The sequence below is a fragment of the Microcaecilia unicolor genome, chromosome 8, assembly GCF_901765095.1.
Source record: "Microcaecilia unicolor chromosome 8, aMicUni1.1, whole genome shotgun sequence".
In the NCBI taxonomy this organism is placed as follows: domain Eukaryota; kingdom Metazoa; phylum Chordata; class Amphibia; order Gymnophiona; family Siphonopidae; genus Microcaecilia; species Microcaecilia unicolor.
In genome coordinates, this window is record NC_044038.1 from 22,218,074 (window position 1) to 22,232,056 (window position 13,983).

Below are 13,983 nucleotides of genomic sequence, written 5' to 3' on the forward strand. Positions count from 1 at the left end.
GCCTGTTTCAAGAGGAAAGGAATAGGGTCATTAAAGTTGTGTGATTAGGCAATGTGGTAGAACATGATTATGTTTCCTCCCTCCCTGCCGGGATTCACCCCAGAGGTGGCTGCTGCACACTGTTTCTGCAATGCTGTGAATGTGCAAACGCATTTGAAATCTCGTGAGGATAAACCATGAGTACACCGGCCCTAGCACACGTGCAGAACAGGGACACTTACAAGAGACGCTTCTATTCATACGCTAGGCGCTTTCCCTACCAAGCTGCTTGCTGAAATTGCATGCAGCTCACTTGCATGGGATTTCCTTTGGGCATCGCTCGCTATTTCCAAATCTGTAAAGTTCTACCGAGGATCTAAACACATGCGGTTTGTAACGGGGACATTTGTGCATCAGGCCCTCAGTGGGCAGACTGGGGATCTGGGATCCAGCAGGATTTTGCAGTCTGTGAGTCTCCAGTAAAGGGTAGTCACCACCAGGTCTGTGGAGTCAGAGTTGGAAGCAATTTTGAGTGGAGTCAAAGTTGGTAAAAATGTATCGACTCCAGCTTCAAAAAAAAAAAAAATTATAACACATGGTAAATTTATCATTTTATAGTGTATATATATTTATCTTTTCCTGGATTGAAAGTTATATTTACTAGTACTTTACTACTACTACTTATCATTTCTAAAGTGCTACTAGACGTACGCAGCGCTGTACACTTGAACATGAAGAGACAGTCCCTGCTTGACAGAGCTTACAATCTAATTAGGACAGACAAACAGGACAAATAAGGCATAAGGACAAAGAGTAGCAAGATTCTGGAATCCCAAAGAGTAGCAAGATTCCGTGCAGAATCCCAACAGTAGAAAGATTCCGGAATCCCAAAGACTACTACTACTACTACTTATCATTTCTATAGTGCTACTAGACGTATACAGCGCTGTACACTTGAACATGAAGAGACAGTCCCTGCTCGACAGAGCTTACAATCTAATTAGGACAGACAAACAGGACAAATAAAGCATAAGGACAAAGAGTAGCAAGATTCCGTGCAGAATCCCAACAGTAGAAAGATTCCGGAATCCCAAAGACTACTACTACTACTACTTATCATTTCTATAGTGCTACTAGACGTATACAGCGCTGTACACTTGAACATGAAGAGACAGTCCCTGCTCGACAGAGCTTACAATCTAATTAGGACAGACAAATAAAGCATAAGGACAAAGAGTAGCAAGATTCCGGAATCCCAAAGAGTAGCAAGATTCCATGCAGAATCCCAACAATAGCAAGATTCTGGAATCCCAAACACTACTATATCATTTCTAAAGCGCTACGAGACGTACGCAGCGCTGTACACTTGAACATGAAGAGACAGTCCCTGCTCGAAAAGAACTTGCAATCTAATTAGGACAGACAAACAGGACAAATAAGGCATAAGGACAAAGAGTAGCAAGATTCCGGAATCCCAAAGAGTAGCAAGATTCCGCGCAGAATCCCAACAGTAGAAAGATTCCGGAATCCCAAAGACTACTACTACTTATCATTTCTATAGTGCTACTAGACGTATACAGCGCTGTACACTTGAACATGAAGAGACAGTCCCTGCTCGACAGAGCTTACAATCTAATTAGGACAGACAAACAGGACAAACAAGAGATAAGGGAATATTAAAGTGAGGATGATAAAATAAGGGTTCTGAACAAGTGAATAAGCGTTAGGAGTTAAAAGCAGCATCAAAAAGGTGGGCTTTTAGCTTAGATCCAGAACAAAAAATGTAAAGCCTAATATCAGTCGGAGTTGGACAGTAGAAAAATTGAGGAGTCGGAGTCAAAGATTTGGTGTACCCACTCCACAGCTCTGGTCACTACAGTGCTTGATTTAAGAAAACCGGCTGGAGGATGTACAATAGAAGGGAAACCTAAATAAATGTGGGTATTATACACCCTGCTTCTGCCTTCCAGCAACATCTCTGTCATTAATTCTGCATGATTAGGCCAACTGGTTCATCCTGTAAGGTAGAGCAGTGTTCTGTCTGCTCCCCACTGGCATGCGAGTAGTCACCCGCCCCAGAGGTGGCTGCACACTGTTTCTGCAGTGTTGTGAATGTGCAACACATTTGAAGTCTCGTGCGGTTAAAGCTGATGCAAATTATTGTTCTGTAATTACATATCTGGGCTTGTTGACAGGCTGCAGATTTTTCATGTGTTAGCGCTCTTGCCAGCTGGGCCCCCTGGGCAAGTAATGTTTGTGCTAATTATTATTTAAAACATAACATTTTAACATGTGCCTTGTTCTAATAACTTTGAACTCGGCAGGGTTTCGGCTTGCCAGCACAATGCAATAACTTTTAAGGATGAGGTTTTCTGTCATGTGCGCAGATGTTGAGTAATGGGAATAATTCTGTTGTGTGCTGGCTTTTACTGTCCTCTTCCTGTCTAAAATACAAACACCGCCGCATCGCTGTTCTGTAAACTATCTGTATCTCTAGCTCAGTTATAGAATTGCCCTTCAAGTGTATAGCTGCTGGCAGCGAGTGCTGTCTACATATATTCTGTGCAGTCACCTATCTGGATAGTTGTGCTGAATATGCAAAAGGGCAGCTGCTACACGTATAGGGACCCTTTTACGAAGCTGCGTTAGGTGTAACGCACGTCTAATGCAGCTTAAAATGGTGCACCACCAGGACGTAGTCAGGTATCCTGCAAGGTTATCAATAGAAATCAAACAAAATAAAACATGGAAAAGAAAATAAGATGATACCTTTTTTATTGGACATAACTTAATACATTTCTTGATTAGCTTTTGAAGGTTGGCCTTCTTCGTCAGATCGGAAATAAGCAAATGTGCTAGCTGACAGTGTATATAAGTGAAAACATTCAAGCATTACTATGACAGTAAAATAGATACCATTGGAGATTCTACATGGAATGTTGCTACTATTGGAGATTCTACATGGAATGTTGCTATTCCACTAGCAACATTCCATGTAGAAGGCTGCGCAGGCTTCTGTTTCTGTGAGTCTGACGTGCAGGACGTCAAACTCACAGAAGCAGAAGCCTGCGCGGCCACATTGGTGATCTACAAGGGCCGACTTGTACATGGAATGTTGCTAGTGGAATAGCAACATTCCATGTAGAATCTATAGAAATCAAACAAAATAAAGCATGGAAAATAAAATAAAATGATACCTTTTTTATTGGACATAACTTAATACATTTCTTGATTAGCTTTCGAAGGTTGCCCTTCTTCGTCAGATCGGAAATAAGCAAATGAGCTAGCTGACAGTGTATATAAGTGAAAACATTCAAGCATTACTATGACAGTCTGACAGGGTGGGAGGATGGGGGTGGGTAGGAGGTATGCATGGGGACATCAAAGCATATCATTGATATTCTAACAGGATGGGTGTGGATAGGTGAGGGGAGGGTGATCAACAGAGACATACAGCTTTATGGTTTATAATGGGCTAGGAACCCCAGATCCTTGTTAAGTCCTTTCTGTTGGGTGTTAAAATATTCAATCATTCTGACTTCAAAGGTCTTACGTTCTTGTATGGTTTTAAAGTTACCTTTCAGGATTCTCACTGTGAAGTCACTGGTACAGTGTCCTGGTCCTGTAAAATGCTGACCAACAGGCGTGGGAACCCTGCTGGCACCAGTATTGTTCATGCGCCATTATAAACCATAAAGCTGTATGTCTCTGTTGATCACCCTCCCCTCACCTATCCACACCCATCCTGTTAGAATATCAATGATATGCTTTGATGTCCCCATGCATACCTCCGACCCACCCCTATCCTCCCACCCTGTCAGACTGTCATAGTAATGCTTGAATGTTTTCACTTATATACACTGTCAGCTAGCACATTTGCTTATTTCCGATCTGACGAAGAAGGGCAACCTTCGAAAGCTAATCAAGAAATGTATTAAGTTATGTCCAATAAAAAAGGTATCATCTTATTTTCTTTTCCATGTTTTATTTTGTTTGATTTCTATTGATAACCTTAAGAGTGGACTAACACGGCTACCACACTCTTCTACTTAGGTATCCTGCAATAAATGCCAAATGTGTGCTAACTGCACACTAAAAAATATTTTAATTAGGGCAGAGAGTGGGCGTTCTTGCGCTAATTAGCATTTGCATAACTTTCAAAATTTGCTCTCTAGTTCACAAGATTATCTACGGTGAGGCCCCAGGATATATGATTGATAGGTCTTCCAGCAAGAAACCAAATCACTTCCTCATGTACCTATCTGAACCTTCATTATCCAAGCTGCGTTGGACTCAGATACAAGTCAACCTACGCATCAAGTTTTTCATACGCGAATGTGGAATACATTACCAAAGAGCGTTAAAATAATGCCCGCCCATCAAGACTTTAAACGAACTTTAAAGACTTACCTGTTCCGCAAGACCTACCTTCTTGATTCCAACTAATTACCTCAACCCTTTACATTGTAATGAATTTTGGAATTTAAACTCCACGTCCTTATTGTATCCATTTACCTCTATCTACCTGACCCTTTTAATTTTTATGTTTGTTTAATACCTGCCGTACTTGACATCCACCATGACGGTATTTTGTAAGCCACATTGAGCCTGCTAATATGTGGGAAAATGCGGGATACAAATGTTACAAATAAATATATGTATTTTTTTCACATGCCGTAGACGGTGTTTAAAAAAAATGTTTGCTGCTGTGTCTCACTGTTGACCCAATTAATACCAGTAACAGCACTAGGGAAAGTCAAGACCAATGAGAAAACTGGTGTTTTGCCTGTGGAAATGATGTGCATTGTTCCACTTTAACCTGCGTAGAGTGGAGCTGTTCTTGGGTATTGGGGTCAGAGCAGAGATTGCAAGAACATGCGTACTTTTCCCGTGTTTACAACAATTTGCAAGTTTAGAAAAGATGCCACAGAAAAAAATAGATGCAAGTGTCTGTGGATTCTTTTTCTTTTTAAACAGTTTTCAAAATGATAGGACACACATCCTTTCACTTTGAAAATGGGTGAAAAAGTCCACACATAAATGTGTTTACGGAGTGTACAACACTGTGAACAGTATGAAAATTATGCTCTGTATCCATAAAACCATCCTATAATTTTAGCAAAAAAAAAAAATAATTCGAAAATAGCTCGTTTTTACATAAATATGTTCTGCAAAAACAAATAACCAAGTTATCTTTTTGCTAAGAAAATGAAAATGACATTAGAAGGTTACATATTCCGCCAGAACCGATATACTCATATCACCCCTCTCCTCAGGTCACTTCACTGGCTTCCGATCAGATACCGCATTCAATTCAAGCTTCTCCTTCCTACCTACAAATGCACTCAGTCTGCTGCCCTTCACTATCTTTCTACCCTCATCTCCCCTTACGTTCCCGCCCGTAACCTCCGTTCACAGGATAAATCCCTCCTCTCAGTACCCTTCTCCACCACCGCCAACTCCAGGCTCCGCTCATTCTGCCTCGCCTCACCCTATGCTTGGAACAACCTTCCTGAACCCTTACGCCAAGCCCCCTCCCTGCCCGTCTTCAAGTCTTTGCTTAAAGCCCACCTCTTCAATGCTGCGTTCGGCACCTAACCCTTACCGTTCAGTGAATCCAGACTGCCCCAATTTGACTGCCCCTAACGGACCGACCGTTCACTTGTCTGTTAGATTGTAAGCTCTTTGAGCAGGGACTGTCTCTCTTTGTTAAATTGTACAGCGCTGCATAACCCTAGTAGCGCTCTAGAAATGTTAAGTAGTAGTATTACATATAGCAGTGATTTAACCAGAGCTGAGATTGTGATGTCATAATGCCTCATTCCACCAATGCCTAAGAGCCAACCTCATCAGTGATGTCACAATGGCTTTATTGTCCTATATTTGTCTCACTCTTATCTATTAGATTGTAAGCTCTTTGAGCAGGGACTGTCTCTCTTTGTTAAATTTTACAGCGCTGCATAACCCTAGTAGCGCTCTAGAAATGTTAAGTAGTAGTAGTAGTAGTACTGCAGTTTGGTTCAGTGGCAATAAAAAAAAGTGAAAACAACAGAGACAAACCAACTGCAGAAACAGCAGTAGGCAGAAAATAGAGGCGTCCTTGGCTCCATGCCGCATGGAAGGCCCCTGGACATGTTTTGTTTCCACGCATGCATGAAAACTGAACATGTGCAGGATGCCTGAGGTGGCAGCAGCCCAGGGACATTTCCACCAACTGCTGAGCTTGATAGGCGTTCCAGATGCCAGAGGAGGTATTCAGTTGGCAGGGCTTGGGGATCCCTGCCAGCCACAGCATGCATGTGCTAATTTTAGGTGGGCCTGAGTCCAGAGTGGATGGGCCCCTCGCTAGTTATGGCACTGCTATAAGAGCTCTTGACTCATTGGGGCAGTTGTTCCATTAACCTTCCTGACCCCTCTTTGTTTCTTCCTCCTGGTTTCACCGTGGAGTCTGTCGAGACATATTCTGATGGTTCGGATTGGTCTGACTGCAGCTTCTGCAACACTTGAAACCTAGTGGTTAGAGCACCGGTCTTGCAATCCAGAGGTGGCCGGTTCAAACCCCGCTGCTGCTCCTTGTGATCATGGGCAAGTCACTTAACCCTCAATTGCCTCAGGTACAAACTTAGATTGTGAGCCTTCCTGGGACAGAGAAATATCCACCGTACCTGAATGTAACTCACCTCGAGCTACTACTGAAAAAGGTGTGAGGAAAATCTAAATAAATATATGGAATGTTGCTACTATTGAAGATTCTAAATGGAATGTTGCTGAGTGGCCTAGTGGTTAGAGCACCGGTCTTGCAATCCAGAGGTGGCCGGTTCAAATCCCGCTGCTGCTCCTTGTGATCATGGGTAAGTCACTTATCCCTCCATTGCCTCAGGTACAAACTTAGATTGTGAGCCCTCCTGGGACAGAGAAATATCCACCGTACCTGAAAGCTCAAGGTGAGTTACATTCATTTACCTGAATGTAACTCACCTTGAGCTACTTCTGAAAAAGGTGTGAGCAAAATCTAAATAAATAAATTTTATTCAACAGGCCACTGGGGAATGACATCCATTCCACTCTTCAAGTCTTAAGAGAGCCCAAGAGATCACCTGAAATGCTCTTTCAGTGGTTGCTCTTTCTAAGCATTCAACTATGAAAAGTTACTTTGTGCATATTTTTAAAATATATATATATATATTTTTTTTTTTAACTAACTGTACATTCCTTCAATGCTTTTATTTTCTCTGTAGCTGGTCTGAAAATCCCAAACAGTGGAAGTTTCAAAAGACGAGACAGACCTGGCTTCTCTTGCACATGTACGACAAAGACAAGGTCTGTATCACACACATTGTACTCAGATTACAGGCGGATTAGAGGTCTGGTAATAACATATTTGCATCCTTGGATTAGCAGCCAAAAGATTACTAATGAGATATACATTTGGATTCAGTTTGACCACACGTTGTTCATTTGTGTTTAGCGATTTCATTCCAGGATGCATAGACAGACAGTCCATGGCTGCTACTTCAGCAGTTCAAGGGAGCATTCTCTCTTCTCCTGAATAATCTTCTGGGGTAAATCTGTGTTTTATCTTCTTGAACGTTCTGATTATTATTTAAAGAGATTTATATTATGGTATATTTGTAGACTAGTTCACTATAGAGTGAGTGGAGGAGTGGCCTAAAAGGTGTGAGCAAAAATCTAAATAAACTAGTAAAAAAGGCCCGTTTCTGGAACGAATGAAACGGGCGCTAGCAAGGTTTTCCTGGGAGTGTGTATGTTTGAGAGAGAGAGCCAGAGTGAATGTGCGGGTGTGTGACAGAGTGAGACTGTCTGTGTGACAGTGTGTGTGTGAGAATGAGAGTGTGTGACAGGGCCCCCTCCCCTCACCCCATTCCCTCCCCTCCTTTTCCTCCTCCTTCCCACACTTTGGGTTCCTTAAGGCTTTCAAAAGTCTATGTACCCCCGTGGCCCTAACGTCCAGTATCCGGATACCCCACCACTTTCCTCCTCACCCCTCCCCCAAGATGTAATACTTTCACGTCCTTCATTGTTTTAAAAAGTGTGCTATCTACCCTGTGTACAAATGCCCGGCATTCAGATTGTGTTCCTCTGGTAAATTTTCATTTCTTTCATTCATTCAGAACTTGACCCCCCTGAACACTTTCGGTTCCTTCAGTCTTTTAAAACTCTCCTATCAACCCTGTGTCCTAATGGCCAGCACTCAGATTGTTTTGCTTTGCCAAATTGTCTGTCACTGAGGTCAGTGCTTGCCTGCCTAGCACATCCTGTTGGAGGTGAGAATTATTATATAGGATAGAGAAACTATCCATATAAGATCTCTATCTTTGTGTCTTTGACTTTGTCCTAATAACTTTTTAAACATTAGTTGACTTTCATTCGAATTTCTGCAGAACTCACTAACCCCCTGGTACATGCTTTTCACATGCCCTTCATGCCTCAGGCACTTAGAAGGAAAACAGACCATTTTAACTCAGTTGAAATCTCATCAAGTATTTTTAAAGCTACACTGCCACAGGTTAGTGTAATGGTTGCCAGTTGACTCCATTTTCGGCTTTACTTGGCTTTTAACAACCAACAATTGGGTATAATTGGTGTTAATTGGCACTAATTTGCAGTTACGTTCGTAACCATGCTTACTCTGTATTCTACAACTTGAGAGCGCAAAATCCAAAGCATGTGACAGCAAGGTGGACATGGACCTGGGAAAGGCATGGGTGGGTCAGGGGCTTGGTAAACAGAACCATATTGGCACAAGTATAAAACATTCTACACGTCTAGGGTTACCGTACGTCCGGATTTCCCCGGACGTGTCCTCCTTTTCAGGGGACTGTTGGGGGTCCGGACATATTTTATCCAGCCAGCACTTTTGTCCGGGTTTCTCGGCTGGTGGGTTGGCGGGCAGGCGGGTGTACAGACAGATGGGCTTGCTTTCTCCCCCACCCCACCCCCAAGCCTACCGTAGTACACCCTAGTTGTCTTGTGGCCTCTTCGGGGCAGGAAAGAACTCCACTCTTTCCTGCCCAATGACGCTGACCTCTCCGCTACCACCACGTCTTGAAAATGACTGCCGAGACTTCAAGCGGAGGCCTCGTGAGACTTTGGGCAAGTCTTGAGAGGCCACCGCTTGAAGGCAGCCATTTTCATGAAGGCGGCAGCGGGCAGGAAAGAGTAGGGTTCTTTCCTTCCCCGAGGAGGCCACTAGACCACTGGAGCTGCAAGATAGGCCTGGGAGCATAGGCAGTCGGTGGCCCAACTGTTTGGGGAGGCTAAAGGGGGCGGGGTTAGGGGTGGGGCCAGGGGTGGAGCTTAAATCCATAATTGTCTGACAACACAGAAAAAAAAAAATAAAAATAAAAGTCACAATTAATACCTTTTATTAAATTTAGATATTAGATATGTATCATATGTCAAAGAATAAAGTGGTTGCTCAAAGCATATTCTAAGCACAATTGCTCAACTGCAAAACACTATGCACAACTTTGTGCAAAAACACGCTCAGAACCTTACTGTACCATAAATATTACACTGGGCAGAACCTAATACACCAATATACCACCATACGGAAAATGCAGACCCTCAACAATATGAAACAAGGGATCATAATATCACAATTCTCATGTAGAGCCACAAAACACCCTAATTCATGTTTAATGTGGGATAAAATGCCATAAATAAGTAAGTAAATAAATATAAACTTTTAATGTTGAGCACCTGATTCTCAAAGTGGACATATTCCAAACACTATAATGAAAATAAAATGATCGTTTCTACCTTTGTTGTCTGGTTGTCCGATTCTGCTGCTATCTGTTCTCAGTGCAGGTCAGGAAGTCATCCTAGTTAAATATCTCCCTGGCAACCCAGCCAACCCCCCCCCCCCTCTCCCAACAGTAAGGTAAACAAACCATAAACCAATTTCTACAATTGGTTACACAAGGCTAGAGGGCTTTCACTGCAGCTCCTGCTGTAAGGATGGAGGTAAATCAACAATTTAAACCTCAGAGCACAGCAGGGGAGGCTTAGCCTGCCCAAGCCTCTTATACCGGGCGCCTATGCCTGGGAGGAAGAGAAGGGGGCAAGCTTCTTGTGGATGGGAAAGAGAGAAGGAGGCAAGCTGCTTGTGGATGGGAGGGAGAGAAGGAGGCAGCTTCTCCTGGATAGAAGGGAAGGGAAAAAAGAGGGGTACATGCTATACATGGAGGGGAGGGAAGGTAAGGAAAAAGGGGGAAAATGTAGCACATGGATAGAAGGGTAGGGGGACATGTTCTCATGTATAGGTGGGAAAGAAATGTACATCTTTTCTACGGAAGAAAATGCATTTCTGTTTCTTTTACCAGTATTTTCCTTACTTATAGAATCTGGCTTCTTTGGGGGGGGGGGGATCAAGGTGACTGTGGGGTGAGGGGTGGGCATTTTATTTTTTGTGTCCTCTTTTTTTTTTTGTCTCCGCAAATATGGTGACTCTATACATGTCCAAAGACACACCTTATCTTATAATCACAGCCAAAATGCTTCTACCTCTCAAAGCCCGTCACCAACAGGACGCTTCCCAGGCTGCCCTACCCAGAGATGCCTCTGCACTCACTCCTTTCAAACACACCAGCTCAGCAACTCCAGTGTCTTTCATATAAACCTAGCAATTTGAAAGACTTTCAAAGGTTCTTAATTCATTAGATGTGCCTTTTAATTCACTGCATCATGTTATAGATAATAGGGGGTCCTCTGAAACTGCAACTTACTGCAACTTTCAAGTGAGCAATAATTTTAACTCGCTCCTGTTTATATCATCATCAGTCTCTCCAATTACTTTTTCAATTTTTTTCAAACATCTTTCTCATAAATGTTTATATGTATAATCTTCATCACTCATAAATTATACAATTAGGGGAAAATCACGTTTCAAAATGAGTCACTTAACTTAGAAACTTCTTCAATCCAACACTCCTCAGACCAGCTACCATAAGAACATAAGCATTGCCATACTGGGACAGACCGAAGGTCCATCAAGCTCTGTATCCTGCTTCAAACAGTGGTCAGTCCGGGTTACAAGTAACTGGCAAAGTCACTAAACAGTCCAATACATTTTATGCTGTTTATCCTAGAAATAAGCAGTGGATTTTCCCCAAGTCCATCTTAATAATGGCTTATGGAATTTTCTTTTAGGAAGATATCCAAATCTTTTTTTAAACCCTGCTAAGCTAACTACTTTTACTGCATTCTCTGGCAACGAATTTCAGAGTTTAATTACACGTTGAGTGAAGAAATATTTTCTCCGATTTGTTTTAAATGTACTTCTTTGTAGCTTCATTGTGTGGCCCCTAGTCCTAGTATTTTTGGAAACAGTAAACAAGCGATTCACGTCTACCCATTCCACTCCACTCATTATTTTATATACATCTATCATATTTCCCCTCAGCCATCTCTTCTCCAAGCTGACGAGTCCTAACTGCTTCAGCCATTCCTCATAGGCCAATGTTTCGAAATCTGTGTCAGAGTGTTGGTCCACTGCAAAAAGATATCAATTTGTCAATAAAAACAATTTCAACATGATGCCAAAAAGTTTTAAAACAATAGATGATACAAAATAGCATACTTCTTAACTTTCTGTCTTCCATTGCAATATGGCGGCAGTGGCCCTCTCGCCCCATATATATGATGTAATGATGTAGTAATATAACTACATGCTAAGAAATGAAAAAGAGCAAACTTAAAACCCAGAACTTGAATATTCAATTATAATCGGACAACAGATGGCCACTCCAACTCCAAATTAAGGCCATGGGGTTGCACTGAATTTAAATAAAAGATCCAGCATTGTTCTTTGTAATTCATCCAATAATGTATATCACCACACTCCCACCCTACCCGAATACAGTCTATGATTCTCTATCTCATGTCTTCCCACCTATGAAAACAATCCAATCAGTGTTGTACCAGCAGAGCTGTGATGAGTTTGTTCACTATACGGGATTTGTGTTCAACTAGACGACTTTTCATTGGTCTCGATGTACGTCCAACATATACCAGGTTGCATGGACATTTGATAATATAAATCACATTGCTAGAAGTACAAGTAATTCGAGAGGAGGAGTGGCCTAGTGGTTAGGGTGGTGGACTTTGGAACTGAGTTCGATTCCCACTTCAGGCACAGGCAGCTCCTTGTGACTCTGGGCAAGTCACTTAACCCTCCATTGCCCCATGTAAGCTGCATTGAGCGTGCCATGAGTGGGAAAGCGCAGGGTACAAATGTAACAAAAATAAAATAGATACTATTGGAGATTCTACATGGAATGTTGCTACTATTGGAGATTCTAACATGGAATGTTGCTATTCCACTAGCAACATTCCATGTAGAAGGCTGCGCAGGCTTCTGTTTCTGTGAGTCTGACGTCCTGCACGTACGTGCAGGACGTCAGACTCACAGAAGCAGAAGCCTGCGCGGCCACATTGGTGATCTGCAAGGGCCGACTTCTACATGGAATGTTGCTAGTGGAATAGCAACATTCCATGTAGAATCTCAAATAGTAGCAACAGTGGAGGAGTGGCCTAGTGGTTAGGGTGGTGGACTTTGGTCCTGGGGAACTGACCTTGATTCCCACTTCAGGCACAGGCAGCTCCTTGTGACTCTGGGCAAGTCACTTAACCCTCCATTGCCCCATGTAAGCCGCATTGAGCCTGCCATGAGTGGGAAAGCGCAGGGTACAAATGTAACAAAAATAAAATAGATACTATTGGAGATTCTACATGGAATGTTGCTACTATTGGAGATTCTACATGGAATGTTGCTATTCCACTACCAGCTGCGCAGGCTTCTGTTTCTGTGAGTCTGACGTCCTGCACGTACGATTCCCGCTTCAGGCACAGACAGCTCCTTGTGACTCTGGGCAAGTCACTTAACCCTCCATTGCCCCATGTAAGCCGCATTGAGCCTGGCATAGTAACATAGTAGATGACGGCAGAAAAAGACCTGCACGGTCCATCCAGTCTGCCCAACAAGATAAACTCACATGTGCCATTTTTTGTGTATACCTTACCTTGATTTGTTCCCGTCCTTTTCATGGCACAGACTGTATAAGTCTGCCCAGCACTATCCCCGCCTCCCAATCACCAGCTCCGCCTCCCACCACCAGCTCTGGCACAGACCGTATAAGTCTTGATTTGTCTTTGAAATAAAGTTTATGAAATGACTTGACAGTACAATGCTTAGCTCAGAACCCAAACGAGTGGAACTAAAGTCACCTATGAAAAAATACAAATGCCGTCCCCAAAATTTCCTTCTAGACATACTCGTAACTTTTCTCAGTTAATTTTTAATTCTTCAGTTCATCAATATGAACACTATCAGGAGGAAAAAAAGCCTCAGCAGTCACAAGCTTATGCTGTGGAAACAAACAAAAATCAAGTCACTAAGACAAGAATGCCATTGACTAAAACCTCCCAAAGGCATTTTATTGCAAAAACATTTTTTTGTATGCTTGCAATTTTTCTCTCATGTGCTTTGCAATTAAAAAAACTTGCTTCCAGCAAAAACAATCAAAATCCTGTGCATAATCTTCAATATATGAGGACAAAATATAGCACAACTTTGCTTTAGGCTTGCTCTATCTCAGACCCGATCCCAACAGGGATCGGTTGAGTGGGAAAGCGCAGGGTACAAATGTAACAAAAAAAAAAAAAACATGAAGAGATCACATGTTTAGAATGCAAATCCAACCAATCCATTCCTGTTAAAGTTAAATCACACCATTGACAAGCATTACATGCTCTAATTCCATCACAATAGTCCAGTCGCTTATACGTTAAAATCCAACGTTTCTCCCCCATTGATAAGCGCAAATAGGATGTTCTGAAAAACAAGGGTGCACCTGAAGAACACCCAGTGAGATTGTAACAGTTGAGAAATTTTGGAACTCAACACAGTAAATGGTAAAATGCACATAATTGAACATCACATTGTAATCTCTCTTGCTAATTGTAAGCCACTTTGAACCAAAA

The 13,983-nt window shown here is 42.3% G+C and overlaps 1 protein-coding gene across 1 annotated transcript in view; it reads left to right on the forward strand.

Annotated features, from left to right (window-relative positions):
• C8H7orf50 (chromosome 8 C7orf50 homolog) overlaps positions 1-13,983 on the forward strand; it is a 292,879-nt gene that overhangs the window by 274,775 nt on the left and 4,121 nt on the right. Inside the window, exon 4 of the mRNA XM_030212353.1 lies at positions 7,218-7,299. Coding sequence (XP_030068213.1) covers positions 7,218-7,299 — 82 coding nt within the window. The remainder of the gene's footprint in view (positions 1-7,217; positions 7,300-13,983) is intronic.